Genomic DNA, 17,971 nt, shown 5'->3' with positions numbered 1-17,971 from the left:
CACCGACTGATTGGAAATTTGTCCAAGTGGGCCCTTTGGCTTGTCCTGGTGGGCCTTTTTGAATCCCCACTAGTTGAAGTCCTTAAAAAATATCCTGAAGACTTGGCTCGAATTGATTGGCTTGAATTTATTTTTATGAGCCAGTACTTAAAGCTTCGTAAAGATTTGAGTGATTTGAGTTTGTAATGATATCCTTATTGCGACCCTGGTGAAATCTGAAATTTCGAGTTTTTGAAGCCTTTTTGAAGCCAAGTTGCTTCTCTTCAGAAGTCCCAACAATAGAACGAAATGAATGCTTTAGCTGTAAAGACTTTTGTCATACAAATGTACCCAAATGTAGAACTCAGTTCCAAACGAAATAAGTACTCCCCAACTTTACGAATATTCAAGAAAAAATCTCAGAATTTTCATCCTTCAATCGTACTTTTGATTTTTGCAAGGAATAAGCATGCAACATCAGTTGAATTTGATTTAAATCATATTCAACGTTGATAATTTGAATTAATTGGCTTTATTTAGCTTGATATAGCTACAGATTGTACCAACTCTGATAGTCCAGAGGGACAAGGGGGAGCATTACCACCCGACGAGGGACTTTATCAAACCAACTTTTTCTAGACCAGTTTTTGGTGTAGAATTCAAATCTGGATGTTAATAGGGTGGGGGAGGGGGCTTTTTAGAGATACAGGGGATTTTGTCCAAAAACTGGGATGCAGCCTGTGAATGAGCTGTCAATGACCACCTGAGAAGGAGCTTGACCAAACCAATTTTTTCTAGACCAGTTTTTGGCGTAGAATTCAAAAATAAATGTTGACAAGGACCATCTTTGGATGGTTAAGTTGGTCTGGTAAAGTCCCTCGTCGGGTGGTAATGTTTCCCTAGTCCCTCTGGACTATAAATAGAGAAACAAAAAACAGTGTGTTCAGAGGAGTTATATCCGAAAGCCATGTATATGGTCATGAGAACAAAATTGTGTTTTTATGTAAAGTAGGATTGGATCCAGCCTCCCTTGATGGCTGATGTTGTGGTGAAAGAAATTTCGAGAATGAAGTTGACTGTAGTCTCGATTCAAACGTACCATTATTGGTGTTGTCCCCATTTATGAGCGTCTTTAGGGCGTAACAACGCGAAATTTTCCTGAAAAGACCACCGACCCTCTCTCCATTACCTTTACCTACAACCTGGCTTCGTCGATGGCTAGACGACGATTCCCGATCTGTTTCAAAAGCAAACTTTGATATCCCCAAGGTGCCCTTTCTGCAGTTCCTGCCCCCGCCGCATCATGAAGGTTCGTCGCCTCTGATAAAAGTAAGCATGATTTCGCAGATCAGCTCTACTCTCTACTTTAAATTGAGTAACGTAAAAGGTTGTACTTTTGCTTACCAAGAAGCCAAGTATTTGAAAACTGAGCAAACAAAAGCAAACAAATGTTGGTCTCAATGAGAAAAGCGGAACTACAATCAAATTGGAAAAACAAGGTTGATTCTAAAACTATACCTTTTTGTCTTTCTTCTCGTGATGGAATTATATTGGCCTGGCACAGGTAAGAAAATTCTACTACTGGCGGCAGCAAGGCGGTGATGGCTTCGTGGTATGGTTGATAGTAAGACCTCTCTGAACCGAGCAAACATCAGTCGTCGATCGCCTGTCATTCAAGCAAAGCAAGTTGCAGTGTACAAACGAAGGCTGCAAAAGACATTTCCAAGAAAAATTTGAATGACACTTAGTTCCGTTTGGCTCGGTTCCATAAAACGGGGGAAAGGCTTTTTGGCTTGGTTCCAAAAAAACAACGGCTATAAAATATGAACAAGCAAGTGCGAGAAGTCACAGCAAATCACAAAGACGTTTTTTTCGTTTTGATTACAGGTCGAGCACACAGCCTCTCTCCTCTCTCGGCTCACGGGTATAGTGCCACATAGCCAAAAGAGGGAAAAATTTAATAGTAACAAAATAGAGGGTTTTTGTCATGGTTTATCCAAAAAGTCCCTACAGTTTTTCAGCAAAATCCATTCTATGGCTTTAGAAATCTATTTGAATTTCCTGTAACACTAACCTTTATCGAAATTGTAGAAACATATTTTTGTTATGGCAAAAGGTATCTTTTAAGCAAGCTTTTATCAAATTTTCTTAGAGATAGCGAAATAATACAATAACAGGCTTTCTATATCATTTTAAATGTAAAATTACCACAATATTCAAGCTCTTATTTATTACATGAATTCCCTTTTTTATTTAAGTGGTGTGTAACACATTTAACTGCACTGAATCACAATAGTAACGTTATTACAAATAAAATGGAATATTTCATTGCATAAAACTTCTGAATAGGTACATAGCGGTATAATCTTAATACTTTTTATTATGTTATTCCGTTGCTTATTTATTGGTTTCATTTAATATTTTTCATTGTTTTTGCTCCCATTCTAATATATAAATAGTCGTTTTTACCATTGCGTATTCAAACTAAGTTTTAGTAGCTTGTAAATCTAAAACATTCCAACTGGGGTGCATGGCATCAATAGATCTATTTTATTTGTTATATCATTTTTAAAAATATTCATTATAATTTTATTGAGATAAAATACGTTCCTTGTTACCTTTCAGTATATTGTAATCAACTTGTTCATACTGTGAAAAAGATTTTATGTTTGAGTAAGCAATAATTCCTGCAAGTGCGGGCATTTAGAATATGCTTTGCTAGACTTTTTATTGCTCTTTATTGTAACTTGCGAAGCATTCGGATTTAATTCACTGAAAATTTCAGTATGTTGGTCTCTAGTGCATCAAGCCACTTTTCAATTGAATACTTTCATTTTCACCAAGGCACGATGATTCTCGACTAATTTTAAATTAGAACCATTAAGAGCTTTGATAATCTTATAATAATTTTCTTTTGACACAGCTTACATACAGAGATGTTTCTGTTTTGATCCTAAGAGAACATCAGTTTCCTTGAGTCCAAATCACATCAACTCAATTAGGAAAGGAACTGAAGCTCCCACCCCCAAATCCACAGCCTACCCTCCAAATATATTTTGCATCATGAATCAGAGGAATGCATAAATTTTTCTAAAAATCACAAAAATCAGGTTTCCAAAATTAAAAAATAAAAACAAAAACGGCTATTTGTTAATAGGCTACAAAACGAAAGACGTATTCTGGTTTCGACACTCTAGGAGTAACTGTTCTTTGAAAATACAAGGACTACCTATTTCCTTTGCATTAAATGGAAGGAAAAGCAGCTATTAATTTTCATAAAAAATAAACATCCCCTCATTAGAAGATTGTTTCGAAGTACCTATACCTGGTGGAATTCTACAATAAATAAATTGTCAAGTTCTTTGCAATCATTAGAAAAGAAAATTGCAAAACACACTACCCGCTTTGGTTGAGCTGATTTTGAAATCTTGAAAACACAAAGAAACGTTGTAAATGCAGAGAACTATATTTTGGAAACTTGGGTAAAACCCCAACGACAAAAAGCACCAGTTATGATGAGTTATCTAACATGTTAATAATTGATTGAATAAATGAGTTTAATACTTAAAACCGATCAATAGGCACCTTGAAATTTCCACTGTTGAAAAGGCGCAAGAATTGTGTCCGTCTATAAATAACTACCCTGGGTGCCAGAGCCTGAGAGAGTCAAAGGATGAAGAACGGGGAATTGCGAAGGAGAATTAATAAATAAGATGGTAGAACAATAGTAAAAACTGCCAAAAGCAAGACTGGGCACAATTAGCAGGGCCTTTTTTTCATAAAGCAAAAACTTTTAACAAACGACACTACTAAACAGTAGAGCCACAAAAAGAATGAATAATTGAATAACATTTCAGTATTCAGTCATACTATAACACGTGTATCATATGACTTTTGAGTCAAACAAAGGCAAACAGATACAGATGTTGATCTCCATTACAAAAGCCGAACTACAATCAAAGTGGAACCAGGCTCGGTTTCAAAGCTTCACCTTAGTGTCTTTCTTCTTGTGGTGGAATCACATTGACATGGGACACGTTAAAAATTTATATTCTAATCTGCTAGTGGAAGCAGCAAGGCAGGGGGTAACTTCAATAGGCAAAGGACGGGGACATGCCACATTGAAATAAGAAAACATACACTAACATTTATAATAATCCAAAACCCCTATCCTAAAATTTAGATGCAATATGAAATGCATTAACCTTAAATTTAATTCATATTTGCAAAAACCCAACAACTCAATCAAGTAAATGAGAACAATGATGCTCAAAATTGAAGGTCCTTTAGTAAATGTTGTTGCTTGGTTGTTTACTAATTTAAATGAATCTTAATAAGCTAAGCTGACTTGTTTCTCTAAGGTAAAGTGAAAAACCAAAGAGAAACTCCCACCTGTGTCTCTCTGAAACTTTGTAACCAACTAACTTAAAAAAAATAGCTTTGTACAAACTCAAAAGTTGATAATAGAGAGTTATTGAATTTAATACAAAAGGAAAAGAAAAGATTTAGATGAAAACAATAGGGCTGAAGAATTACTGCGTAAGTTGAAAACAAAAGGTGTTCTCTGCTATTTGTTTGCGAGTTTGTTTGTTTTGCGAGTTTTGCGAGTTCACTAAAGTCCCCCGGATCCAAACCTTTGACGATGGTGACAATGGATGAGCCCAACAAACAGTTTCTTTTGGAAGGAAAACCGAACAGAAAGTTTTTAGAATGCGAGACATGAGCACAGGTTCCCTTATTACAACATAAGGTGTTCCTCAAGGGAGGGTTCTTGGGCCATTACTTTCCTTATCTATAACAATGATATTACTACATTATACACTATTCTTAAATTCTATCATTTTTCTGAAGATAATTATTGTAACGAAAATAAAAGAATTACATTCTAAAGGTAAGATAAAAATAGACAACACTCCTCTAATAGAAAAAAAGATGAAATATAATACATTGGTATATCAATTAATAACAGGGTAAATGGGAGCCAATAAGCAAGTTAATGTGAAACTATGGAACAGAATTTGCATCTTGGCAAAAATGAGACGTTTTATTCCTTTATATATCTTGAAAAACATGTATCGTGCTTTAATTGCTCCACAAGTATACCATAGCCTGTGCCCCAGTCCACAAATGCTGCCACATTTATGGACTGTGCAATATACCATGGTTTCATCAAAAGGGGGGTAATGCGTCCAAGTAAAAATTTAGCGCATTAATGAGAAGCCTTAAAAAAGCTTTAGAATTATGTGATTTGCAGATTATAGGATCATATTTTCTTTCCCCTTTATTTATTAAACTTGGAATTCTAAGCTTTGTAGACTGCTGTAGGTTCGAATGCGGTAATTACATGCCTGACAAACACAATAGCAACTATGAACCAATCACATATTGACACAAACCTAGTGGGCTCAGCAAACCACTAGTAACAATTTTTTTCCTCAATAACGAAGTCTGATTGAAAGAAAAGAATTGAAATTCCTCTTGAAATCCGCTCAAAGCCCACCATTAGCAAATGGTTTTCAAAAATTAATTCAAGTCTGGGTCCCTAATAGGCTCCGAGCCCCAACAGCGTTCACGGCTCAAATTCTGTGCAAAAATTTCAACATTTGCCAAGACATAATTGCCTGCAAGGGGAAAATTGGCTATAAACGTAGTGAAAAAGTGACTACGTATTCTCCGAATCAACATCCCCTGCAACATCGATCTATTAAAGGAGAATCTTGTACTTTTCAGAGCGAGGTACCCTGTTAATAACAATACGTCCGTCATAGGAAAGCGAGGCAAATATCCATGGATCAGCCGTAGACCATTCCACAATATAAACACTGTCTTCGTGCTCCTCAAATGTCGCAATAATCCGATCAGATTCCGGTACACGTGACCTATAAAGATAATATTCACACAAATATTCTCTTTATGCAGACTTTGAATTTTTCTTGTCTTTCTAATCGATTCAATCAATTTTCATTACACAATTTAAAGCAATCACAGTAGAAAACAGCAGATAAATTATTACCCTGTGTCACAGAGCCCCACAGGCTAATAAATTATACAAGTCTCTACTAGTTGGGGTAGTTTTTTAATATCTGTTGATAAACAAACAATGCCAAACTCACAGATAAAAGGGTCCTTGATATTGTGAAAAAATTTTTTTAATCTTGGCAATACATTTTCCAACATTCAACAAGCTTTTTCACATTAGAGGCCATACAAAACTGAAAACTTCAAAATATTTCATCCCAGATTGACAAAACTTTTTTGGGCAAACAGGGTAAAAACTAAACAACCAAGGAGTAGAAATGAACTGCAAAACTCAAAATGAAAAGATAAAAATGGGGCGTTAAAGAATAGTCACTAAAAAGCCTTGTTGCAGCCTCAAACTCAGATGGCGAGTGGTTGCGGGTGCCTCTTGAATTATTTGAGCAATTAGTTTGAAAAGGGCAGAAAATAAAATGAGGGCATTATAAAAGCAACTCATCAGCCAAAAATTATCTAGGGATGGTATGAAATTTATTGTATAATGAGAAATATGACTTTGTTACAGAATTTCTATCTATATTTTTAAGTTTGTTGTTCAGTTTCCAATCGCTAAGTTGTCAGAACGAGGTCCTTCGAACTAATCTTGCGTAATAAACTTTGCAGATGCAAAGTGCCCAGCCAGATGAGCAACTGCATTTCGTTTTTTTTGCATTGCAACACTTTGGTGGAGTTCTGGAAATCTTACATTTCAATTCTTAAATCTATGGTTGCAATTCCATTTTATCATTGAAAAAGTAGTATTCAATGTTTTTTTCTAATTACTGAAATGAATAATATATAATTATAATATATTAAGTATCAAACAAATCATCGATGACAACAGGAAAACTTTTGATGACAATGCGTATGCCACTAACTCCCAGTGGAGGATTAATTTAAATTATGTTATCTGACTTAGAACAAAAACCAATACTGATTGCCACAGGCAAAACTGTGAGCAAGTTTCAGAGCCCAGAATGCATTGCGGTCACAAGGTCAAAGACCGCGATAAAAGCCAATCAAAACAAAAGAAAGTAAAGTGCCACATCAGAGCCCTGCCTTGTTGTCATTGTTTTCTATGGAAGGTTTCCGAAGCTTAAGGGAATTATCCAGGGGAGGGGGTGTTGTCCAGGGGGATTGTCTGCGGGAGTGATCAGCACTTTTTTAGCCCCAGTAAGTTTGCCCTGCAAAGAAACTGGCTATTTCTTCGCACTTTGTACTTCTTCTAATCCAATTGTCTCTCTACTTGCATGCTATAGATACGATTATCAAGAAGATATGCAATGACCTTCTGAAGAAGCCTTGGATACTCTGGTAAATGCTTGGTGTATCTCCGTCCCAAAAATATTAAATCTCAATACATTTACAAGTTTGAGGTACACTTTAATAAGTCAGCATCTGCTAGCATCGATATAACAATGTAACTTTGTGCGTTTTTTGGCCGACATATGCATCTTTGCCATCTCTAGTACCGCCGTTCACTTAACGAAATTGCAGTGAAGTTTAACAGCCTATTAGGTAAAAATTACTGTTTGCCGATCTATCATAAAGTGCTCGACGCCATAGCTGTGGCAAAGCAGAGGCAATGCTGTATACGCTTTTGGTGTATAGAACAATACTATTCTAAGTTGCTATTCCGAGTTTAACGCTTGACGCGATCATCAGGCAACTGTGTAGCCTACGTACAGCCTATTAGGTGAAAAGCTTTCGCTGAGTAACTTGAATAGCTTCTCCCTACGTTTCTTTTGACCACCTACAATTTGTCCACCTAAGAATTTTGAGCATTGTTGAGAAAACGGGGATATCAAGTGAGAATTAAAATGAATTAACGCGTAAAAAAGGAACCCGGGTGATTTATCCTTTATGGTTATGGTGTCCATATACTGAATTTAGCTGCAGCAGATGACCATTAAGAATTGATTACACTGTTTAGTGAAAGCAACAAACCTTTCTTCGTTTTCATCTTCTTCGTCAAGATGACCATAAGGTTCAGAAGATAATGAAGGAATGCTGAGAAGAACCACGCGGCTGTCACTACTCGAGCTTAGAAGGAGCTCATCGTGAAAATGGTTATAACGAACACTCCATACCCTACAAAAACAGAAAGCAGGACTTTTGGTATCTTTCAGTTGATATTTATCAGGTAATTGTACTAAAAATCTTTAGATAATATCTTAACATATCACAGTTGTGGCATTTTGACACAGTTAGACCCGCTTCACTTCATCTTTCTAGTGTTTCTATTTACTGTCATCTTAAATCTTCAAATTCATGCTTTCTCTTCGCAAACGTGGGGAAATTCCATCTTACTTATTGGGATTGAGGAAATTCCAACCTGTTTTCTGAGATCTGACCTATGTTCTGGTTCACATGGAAAGGCAAACTATTTCGCCTGCTAGGATCTAGGCCAAGTCACGTGAGATATCGGTCAAGTCACATGAGATCTCGGTCAAGTCACATGAGATCTTGGCCAAGTCACGTGAAATCTCGGTAGGTAGGATGAAAATATTTCCAAAAAACACAAAATTCAGCCTACCGGGATAAAAATGACTTTACCGCCTATTTGCAGGCTTGGTTCCCACCACGATCTTAAGTGATATTAAGTGACTTTCAATGTTTAATCCACAGATCCGATTACGGCTTGAAATTCCTCCGAGCAAGCGAAACAATATTCGGGGCTAAACGGGATGAAAGTTCCCAAAACAGGCCCCAATTATATGTTCTTTATTAGAGTGAAAATCTCACATGGTTGAAATATCAGATATAGGTAATTCATGGCCTATTGTAGACTATCGAAAGTTTCTGTTGCATTGATATGATACAAAAAAATATGCGAAAATTTACCAATGAGAATGATCATTTCGAACCATAAGTGGTGCCTCAATATTTCGGACGTCCCAAAACTTGGTTTTGCAGTCATCAGAACAGCTAACCAAACAATATTGTTTGTTTGGATTGAAATCAATGTCTCGTACGGTTTGGCTGTGAGCATTTTCAATAACATAGGCTTGTCTAAAAAAACAATACAAATTCATTTATATTCACAAAAGGTCATGTCATGGAAACGAAAAAAAATTGTTGTTAGCAGGCTTGTAGCTTGAATATTTACGGTAAACTACCACAAGAAATTGCATTTGACAAGCAATCATAAACATAAATTGAATACGATAAAACGTCCGGTTAATTTAATCAAACATGGAATTGGACTTGTTCAAACACCCCTTTTTTACACTTCAGTTTAATTAGGATACATTAGCTAATGGCACTACATTAAATTCTTAAGTTACTTTTAGAAACTTATCTAAAGTAACCTAAAACTTTAGTATATACTTCTAATTTTCTAACATTTGTTATTGCTATTTACTAAAGTATCATTGCTGGAAGGTTGAAATATTGAAGTATTTGCTACGAGTTTATCAACCCCTAAGATAATTCTTCGAGTTACAGCAAAGATTGATTTTTCAGTCGTCGCAAAAAACCTAATTAATATAATTGGTGAAGCAACACTACAATTGTTTGATCACAGCAAACAGGGGTGAATACTTGGTCAAATATTGGGGGGGGGGAGGGCAATCCTATTGTTTTAATAAGTTGACATCACATTTCCCCATTGTTTTAGAACAAAAGACCATTGTCCTCTAAAGTATTGGGGCGCCCCCCCCTTTACCCCCCACCTCCAGGTGCCCGCCACTGACAGCAAACGTTATTGAAATTTTAGCTTAACTGTAGGATCAGATGATAGCCTCACCTGGATGACCTAAGATCCCAGCCTCGTATTGTGTTCTCCACGGCAGCAGCTACTTGCTTGCCAGCATGATGTGGGTTAAATCTGGCATTGAGAAACTTCGGCTGACTTTTACCGTCAAGTCCCATCGTGTCAATGAGCTATTGATAAAAGAAAGAAATGATACTAACAAACTGCAACAGCGAGACACTGACCATGAATTGTGTGAGAATTCATGCATGTCAAAAATATAGCGAGTTCAAATCGTGTGTATAGCTTTAAGGTACGACTCGGCAACAAATGTAACCGCTCTTTTTTTTTTACTGCAACTGAAGATAAGTTTATCGCTTCTCTTGTTTACCTTCAAAAATCAAAGAAGCGTTATATGAACCAACTGTTGATGAGAGTTAGAGCATCTACCAACTGTTGTTAGAGTTTCAGAGATGAACCAACATTTGTTCGAAAACTAATGAGAAAAGACGCACGTTTCTCATTGGTTTGGACAAATGGATAAAAAAATAGCCCGAAACAATATCGGAATAGACTCCTCTCCCCAACAGTAAAAGTGTCATTCTCCCAATGATATTGATAGATGCATACCTGATATAGATTTAGCTTTTGGATATTATTTAATGTTTTATGCTATTGGGACAAAAAGTTTTTTAGTATTACGCGCAACGTATCAGTTTTTCTTGGTATTTGAAAATGTATTCAAACAGTGAAAGGGCACCCTTTAGAGTAAGATCTGCCCCCAAATTCCCCATATAATTCCTAGAATAGAAGAGGACGAACCTGTGCCGAGCCTTCATCCACTGCCCAAACGTCAATAAACTGATCAGTTACCGTCAATACAGCATTTGAATCGCCGCTTGGATTCCAAAGCACGCTTTAGAATAAAGGAAAACAAGAATATGATATGTCAATAATGGAAAGGTCAGGGTACCAGACTGCGCGACGGACTCCGATGTAACACATGGGACAAAAAGCCGATAAAATAGAGAAAATAATTGACAGCGCAACGCGTCTAGAACAATCAACAAGACCACAAATAAATTAAATACATTAAATATATCGCCTCGAGATACGGCGTTCATCAGCTAATTGAGCTTAAACTTTCGCGAGAAGATGTAATGAGAATAAGGCTAAATAAGAATGACCTTGATGCAAAATCCACACTTACTTTTTGATGTTCTTATGATCCCCTTTGAAGTCACACAGCTTTCTTAGGGAGATGTTCTGATGGCCAGTAGAAATAGGACTTCCAAGTTCATTTGGACTGCCTGGCGGTTCCGTGTCATCGAGAGGCGGAATTCTCCAAAGCGAGGCTATCAATTCGCTCTTATTTTCTTTAACTACAAGATAAAATAAATCTCTGCGTTTATACAAGCCAAAGTTATTATAAGGAATATGTTCTTCTCAATATCACTAAAGGTAGATAGTTGGGCAACCAAACCTTTACAAAGTATTTAGTCCTGTTAATATTAGATGTCCGATAACACACGTACGCCATTTACTCGGCTTCCGTATGTCCGTTTTAAGGTCATTCGGTTTTTGATTTTCTTTTTACCCGTTCCTGTTATTCTGGCCAACTCCTTTTGGCTAAAACGCAAACGATGTTCACATTACTCTGTTTTCATCCCTTCACCTATCATTGGTTGGATCACATTTTGAAACTGAGAATGATTGACTTCGTAATCCGACGACTCTGTTTTTGCCGTTCCCATTAAGCAATGCCTTTTAAAATGACTCCATTTGCGTATGACTCCACTTTGAACAGCCTTTTCGAAAGACTCCGGATTTACATCAAATGCATCTGTTTTCGAGCATTTTAATAGAAATGCAAAATTTAAAACAGATTTTTTCGACTTTTATACAAAAACGCATTAATGGCAACAGGGCCTAAAAGACATGTATGCTTTTCGTCAAATTATTTTCCATTCATGCAATATCTTTTAAAATTCCGTAGAAATTATTTGGTTCACAAAATCCTCATAACCTTTTTCAAACAGTGATAGACACTTTCAAAATATATTTTATATTATAATTAAAAGGCTTTAGGCCATCAAAAAAATCGCAACGTCGCCATTTTTTGGATCTCACGCCATCCCACGCTTTAACTTTACAAGGCATGCGATTGTAAACACCCAAACAAATTACATATTACCGAGTATTCGTAGCACAGGTCATTTCGAAAAATTCTTCAAAAAGTGACTAACATTTTTTTAAAAGAAATTCTAAACTATTTTCAAAGAACATCTGTATTTAGAAAAAAGAACCCACATTGAAAAAAATATCTTTAGTTGCATTTTTATTGTGCAACTGTACATTAGCAAATACTGGTTAGCATTGTGCAACTGTACATTAGCAAATACTGGTAAGGTGAGTGTCAGGTTAGGAGAAGCAGCTTGAGGGTAGTGTAAGCACAGTGCAAGGGTAATGTGAGTGTTGGGCTAGGGTTAGGTGAGCTTATGGTGAGGGTTAGGTCCAGGCTATGGTAAGCATCAGGGCGAGAGTTTATCTGTGTCCTTTAATGAAACTTGCTTGTATTCCTTAATGATCTTCCTGGCATCTTGGTCCTCAAGCTTTGAAAAGTTGGTTGGTCTCTTTTCTAAACATTGGTATGAATTTAGCCAATATGAATCCGATCACTTAACCTACTCTTGAGTCCGGAATAAACATACTCCCCCTGCCTCCTTCCCATTTATCCCATACTCAAGAATAAGTAGCATGCAAGAATATTATATGAAAAGATGTGTGCTCACTTTGGCTGTAGCATGTTGACAATACACTTTTGTCAGATGGACTTGAATTGATATGCCTGTGCAACAAAATGGAAAAATCAACAAATGAACAAGAATTTGCGAAAAAATTCAGTAAATCACAGTTAAAAACATTGATTTTTGTTTTTGGAATAGGAATTGCAAAATGAGATAAGGAAAAGGAGACTTCATTTTTCTTCCATTCAAGGCCATTCACTCTATATATTATAGAAAATGGACATCTTCAAGATATTTTAAAACTTCTGCAAATCTCAAAAAAACGAGTAGCTACCAACAGAACAAGATGAGGGTTGCAAACTTGTCTTGTACATGAATAGAAATTACTGAAATTTTTTCAATTATTCTCAATACTGATTTATACAAAATTTACACCAGTGTTAAAATAATAGGATTAGAATTGCAGAATTCAAAACATTTTCTTTAAAATGAAAGAATCATATACAAGAATAGAATATCACCATCATAAATGTGAAGGAATATATGATAAATCCCTGATACATATCTTATTGTGTAATATGACGAACAATATTCTCAAGAATTTTTGATTAAGTCTAAAAAAAACATGCTTTTTATTTTTCATTTCCTTATCAGAGCTAGGTTCTTTAAATTCAGTCACTTCTATGATCCTACCCTTATAATCTAGCAATTTTTCAAGATGTCCTTAATCAAAACATACAGGATTCGTTACTTTCAAATTGGGTAGAAAAGCCTACAAAATCAAGATTTCTCAATCATTTTCTTTTGTTTCCATGCAATTCTATGCAAAATTTTTGATATATTCATTCTGATATGAATGTTCAAACTAAAAATTGATGGCTTAAATTGTAAAAAAAATATTCATGCCTCTATTTTTAATGTCCCTCTTAAACAGAGCAAAAATTTATTCAAAGATGGTTTTCAGTACATCAGACACTAACCAAATCTCACCAGCACTGTGCATAAAAATGTGTTTGTTTACAAGGTTGCTCTCATCATCAAAATCAATAAGATGTACCTGCAAAAGATTTTGTTTAGCATATTTCATAAAATTTCAAGAAGATATGTGTTTCATAAAATAACAATAAAAATTGATTTGCATTTCATAAAATGATTAGCAAAAATTAATAATTCAAGCTTACTTTTTCTAAACATTTATCAACAAATACTTGTTGATGAAATCAGCTGGGATTCACTAACTGTAGCAGGTGAGCTGTGAATAGCTCCCCTCATTTGCTGAGGCGAGCTAAATCAGTTAAACATAGAATGTACTTCTAAAGCAGTTGACAGATGGCTTAAGCCCCCTTAGTACCTACCAATTGCCTTTAAAAAGTCAAGGAGTATGCTGTTTTAATTCTTTCTATTTATATTTGCTTTAACTGTGGCTCAGGCACCCCCTTTGCTTAAAGGATTTTAAAAAAGGACTCTTTCAGTTTTGTGTAAAGCTTGCACAACAGAAAAAAAACAACTATCTTACCAAACAATCTTTTTGTTGTACAGAATTCAAAAATGGCTTAAAAAAAATTTTGAAACAAGCTTTTCATCTAATATTCTGTAAAATGTCAAAACATAGATTGAAAACTCTACGCCAGGAAATATATATATCCAGTTGTGGATTGAAATGGGCCAATCAGAAACGGAGCACATGGATGTTGAGGTTGCCCAATCAGTGTTACTTGCCTATGGTAAATGTAACCAACCGACCTAAAGTGAAAGTGAACTTCTTCTGTTTAGGCAATACCAGCTTTTCCATGTTCATGTAGATGGATTTCAAAACAAATAGTTGGAATGATGATCGACAAAACATATTTTTCACGGGCGCAGATCTAGACCGGGTTGACAGGTTTAAAAAAACTGTCTAGAAATTTTTTATTTTATGTTTTAGTAAATATAGAGAGAATGTTTCTCAATATGATTATTATTATCACCTCCCTTAAAAATATCAACATTAATCATTTTCATTATGGATATTTCATCACTCCACCTCTGGCACCAAGTTTGCATTTTTCAGTTATTTACCATTTACCAACAAAACAACATCTTGATTGCACAAACAAGGGGACTTTTTGTGAAGCTAGTAAGTTATAGACGGTGCTTTTTGTGTCACAGACTCACAGTCAATGAAGCCGACCCGCGCCGCCAATGGTATCTTTGAAATTCAAAAGAGTTTTCAACGTTGCATAACCGAAGATAAACTTAACCCGGTCACCTATTCATTTAAAGGTTTTTTTACCTCAACCCGGTTGAAATCAAAGCAAAGTTATTGAAGACTAACAGAGACCCACAAGGGCAAAGAACCGAAGGAACAGAAATACATGAACAGAAAAAACTTTTTCAATTGCCATTAGTTTTGCAGCTCTGGTACCAAGGGTAAATTTTTTATTTGGTAGGGGCTGATTTTTTCATCATTATATTAAATAAATGTTCAAAAAGTTACCAGTTACCTAAGCCATGGGAAATATATGCGGAAAAACTTTCCTATTTTGTGAATAGATATAGCTAACTTTACTCTGAACTCTGAACTTTAACAAGGGGGACTGAACCTCCAGAGCCCCTTCAAGAATCTACTGAAATCCCTTTGTTGGCAACATAAAATTTGAGTTCAAAATTTGCTGTATAAAATTTGCTGATTGATATAAGACGGTTTAAATGAACATTATTTTTATAGCGAAGAGAGGATGGTAGGTATTTTTAGTGGCTAAGAGATCTAAGGATGTACTGGACTATCCCAGGGGCAAAATATGGTTCCTAATAAATGCATTCAAATACAACCCAGTCATAAATTTCTCTGGATCTGCACCTGCCTTTCACTTCACTATCCTTTTCCCAATAGATTTAAGTATATGACTATCATAACAAAAACCGCCAGACACGCAAAAAATTAATTGCAAAAATGCAATGACAGGAGAAATCTTTGTTACAAAAATAAACCAAGTAACCCTTGTAAGTTTTTCTGGGTTCAGTGAATATGAAAAGCGCAAATAAATGGAAATTTTAGGGGAGTGATTATTTCTTCATGTTCTTTTTAGGAGAGCAATTCAGAGCTTGCCTCAGGTTGCGAGATGAGCATGGAGATGAGCGTGAGCTATTGCTCACCTCAAACAGCCACGCTTTATATCACAGAACATCAAGTGGTCAAAGAACATACAAAAGCCTCACAGAAATTTGTGTATGCCTGAGCCTAAAAATTGTTTGCTCTTTGCCCTCTTTCTTTTTCCTTTATTTGATAGATTTTTTATTTTTTAAGAAATTTGAATGTGGCCATGTGAATGTGTCTGGCAAATAAAGATTTGTGGCCATGTGAATGTGTCTGGCAAATAAAGATTTGTGGCCATATGAATGAGTTATTTGCTTTCTAAATCTAAAAAACCCACCTGATTATCTGACCTCAGGGACTGTGTGCCAACCAGAAACCGGATTGAGTCATTTTCACCATACTGTGGACAAAGTGATCTTGCCTAGAACATGATACATAATGTAATTCAATACCAATATTATAAACCTTATCAGATGAAGATAAAAAAACATACCAACATAAAGTATAATAAGTTTTGTCTTAACATAATAACTAGATTGATAAAAGATTGAAACAACTCTAATATTGAAAAAATGGTCCTTAAACGAGAAAAATGTAATTTGCACAAATCAAAAGTCAGTACTCTTGACTGGCTAGCAATGTCCCTTGGTTTGATCACTTTTCAGTTGCATTTCTTACTGATAACTTTAGTAGCTGAATGCATTAGATTATTGCTTCAAAAGGTTATTGCATGCGAGCAGCACCCCAGAAAGAAAGGATGCAAGTAAAGATATTTGAGGCTGTGAGCTTTGGGCTTGCAGTGTGAGTTTAAAAGGGTCATTTATGTTATGAATGGAGAGTGTGGCATGTGCACAAACAAGACTGCACAACATTTCTGCACACTTGCGCAAACGAACAAATTTATATTTGGTCTTGTTATGCTCCGCTTAGTTGACGAATTATTTCTATCATAATCTGCATCAAATTGGTAAATTCACCAAATATCACAAATTTTCGCTTGGTTCTTTCCTCTTACCTGGAATTCGAGTCCATAGATGACAGCTGCATCGTCATCCATAGTCTCCAAGTCTATTTTCACCTACAACCCATCGCCAGCAAACTTAGGCCTGATAAGGTCTTATGTCCCAAAAATAATATTGAAGTGCATGCATTGCCTCGGTTACATTTTAAACGTTGACGTCACAGAAATATTTTTTAAGCAACCCTCAAGCTATTCCGTACCTTGGGTATCAGAGCCTGAAGAAACTGGGGGTAAAGTATTGTAGGCCGCTGCGACAAGGTATGAATCGCTAAAATTTCTAACTATATTTCGGAGACTAAATTATCGAGATTCTGACACCCAGGGTTGCTATTCCGTTCCCTATCTAGTTTAACTTGTAAATATCGAAGCATATTCCATTTTTTTATGAAACTCTTGATTTTCATAAATTAATATGATATGTGTGAATGAAAATCTTTAAATTCAAATTTTATTTCTGTAGAATGAGGGGGTAAGTACAACCGAACCCTGCTTTAAAAACATTCGGAGGGCTTCCCGCCCCGGTAGATCCTCGTATCGGTTTTTAGACCCACCAGTGTTTTTTTAAGATATCTCTGACAATAACAGAACCTCTAATAAAAAACGTGAGAACATTTGCAATTGAAATGATCAAGAAACACGAAAAAAATCTGATTAAACTCTGTCTAAATAGATCTCTTGATGTCAAGGTTGTGACTGTTTTGATTAATTCTAAAGACAACCAAGTGATTACCCTCTACTTTTCTTTCGGTTGTCAAGCTATTAAATTATTTATCTTATATTTATATTGAATATACGCAGTCCTCTAGAACTTAAATATTTGCGAACCAATCTGCATTAACTCATACCACTGCCTTCTGCCCTATGCAGAAAGGTATTTTTCAGGTATTAGAGGTATCGAAGCTCTAATTAAATTCTTGAGAGTTTTCAAAGTGATTTTATTCAGTAAATTACTATTTGATTCGAAAATATTTTAATAGCATTAACAAAGTGTTTGATACCTATGATTTGAGACAACCTAATTAGTGTGAGGCGAATAATTGAAATTCTCAAAAGCAAGAGGTGGGCAGTTCACAAAGAAAGTAATTAACAACTTTATTTCGTGTTTAAAGTAACGGGCACGTAACAAAGCAAGAACCAAATCTCAAATCTGGTGCAAAATCTGAAACGAGCACCTGACCATTTGTTGGCCTTGCCTTGGAGTTGACGAGGGACAAATCTTTCTAAGAAAATCTCGTACACTTTTAGTAAAAATCCTATTGTTTTATCTGAAAATCCCCATAAATCCTTTTGTTTTAGGAATATCTCGTACGCCATTGGCAAGAGTGAATTGCCCCTCGGGAGTTGATACCTTAGTATAAGTCTGGGTTCTCCATTATCAACAATTTATGTTAACGAAAAATGGAACGGAAAGTAACCCTGATCCAAATTGTGCGCCACAA

At 35.7% G+C, this 17,971-nt stretch overlaps 1 protein-coding gene across 2 annotated transcripts; it reads right to left on the bottom strand.

Annotated features, from left to right (window-relative positions):
- Window positions 1-1,102: 1,102 nt before the first annotated feature.
- Window positions 1,103-16,675, bottom strand: LOC135696616 (EARP and GARP complex-interacting protein 1). Of its 2 annotated transcripts, none has more exons than XM_065216075.2 (11): window positions 16,527-16,675; window positions 15,849-15,932; window positions 13,416-13,492; window positions 12,481-12,536; window positions 10,899-11,070; window positions 10,511-10,604; window positions 9,743-9,879; window positions 8,839-9,006; window positions 7,942-8,085; window positions 1,498-5,858; window positions 1,103-1,299 (listed from the first exon to the last, which is right to left on the bottom strand). In XM_065216075.2, exons 1-10 carry the CDS (start codon window positions 16,566-16,568, stop codon window positions 5,684-5,686), a joined length of 1,149 nt encoding a protein of 382 aa, XP_065072147.1. In that variant the 5' UTR covers window positions 16,569-16,675; the 3' UTR covers window positions 1,103-1,299; window positions 1,498-5,683. The 2 variants fall into 2 exon arrangements, with proteins under 2 accessions (XP_065072147.1, XP_088969738.1); XM_089113612.1 differs by lacking the exon at window positions 16,527-16,675 and adding an exon at window positions 16,134-16,437.
- Window positions 16,676-17,971: the final 1,296 nt, after the last annotated feature.

This window comes from Rhopilema esculentum, chromosome 18, assembly GCF_057945365.1.
Source record: "Rhopilema esculentum isolate cy_ngs chromosome 18, ASM5794536v1, whole genome shotgun sequence".
NCBI lineage: Eukaryota > Metazoa > Cnidaria > Scyphozoa > Rhizostomeae > Rhizostomatidae > Rhopilema > Rhopilema esculentum.
This window is presented reverse-complemented; position numbering and strand designations above follow the sequence as displayed.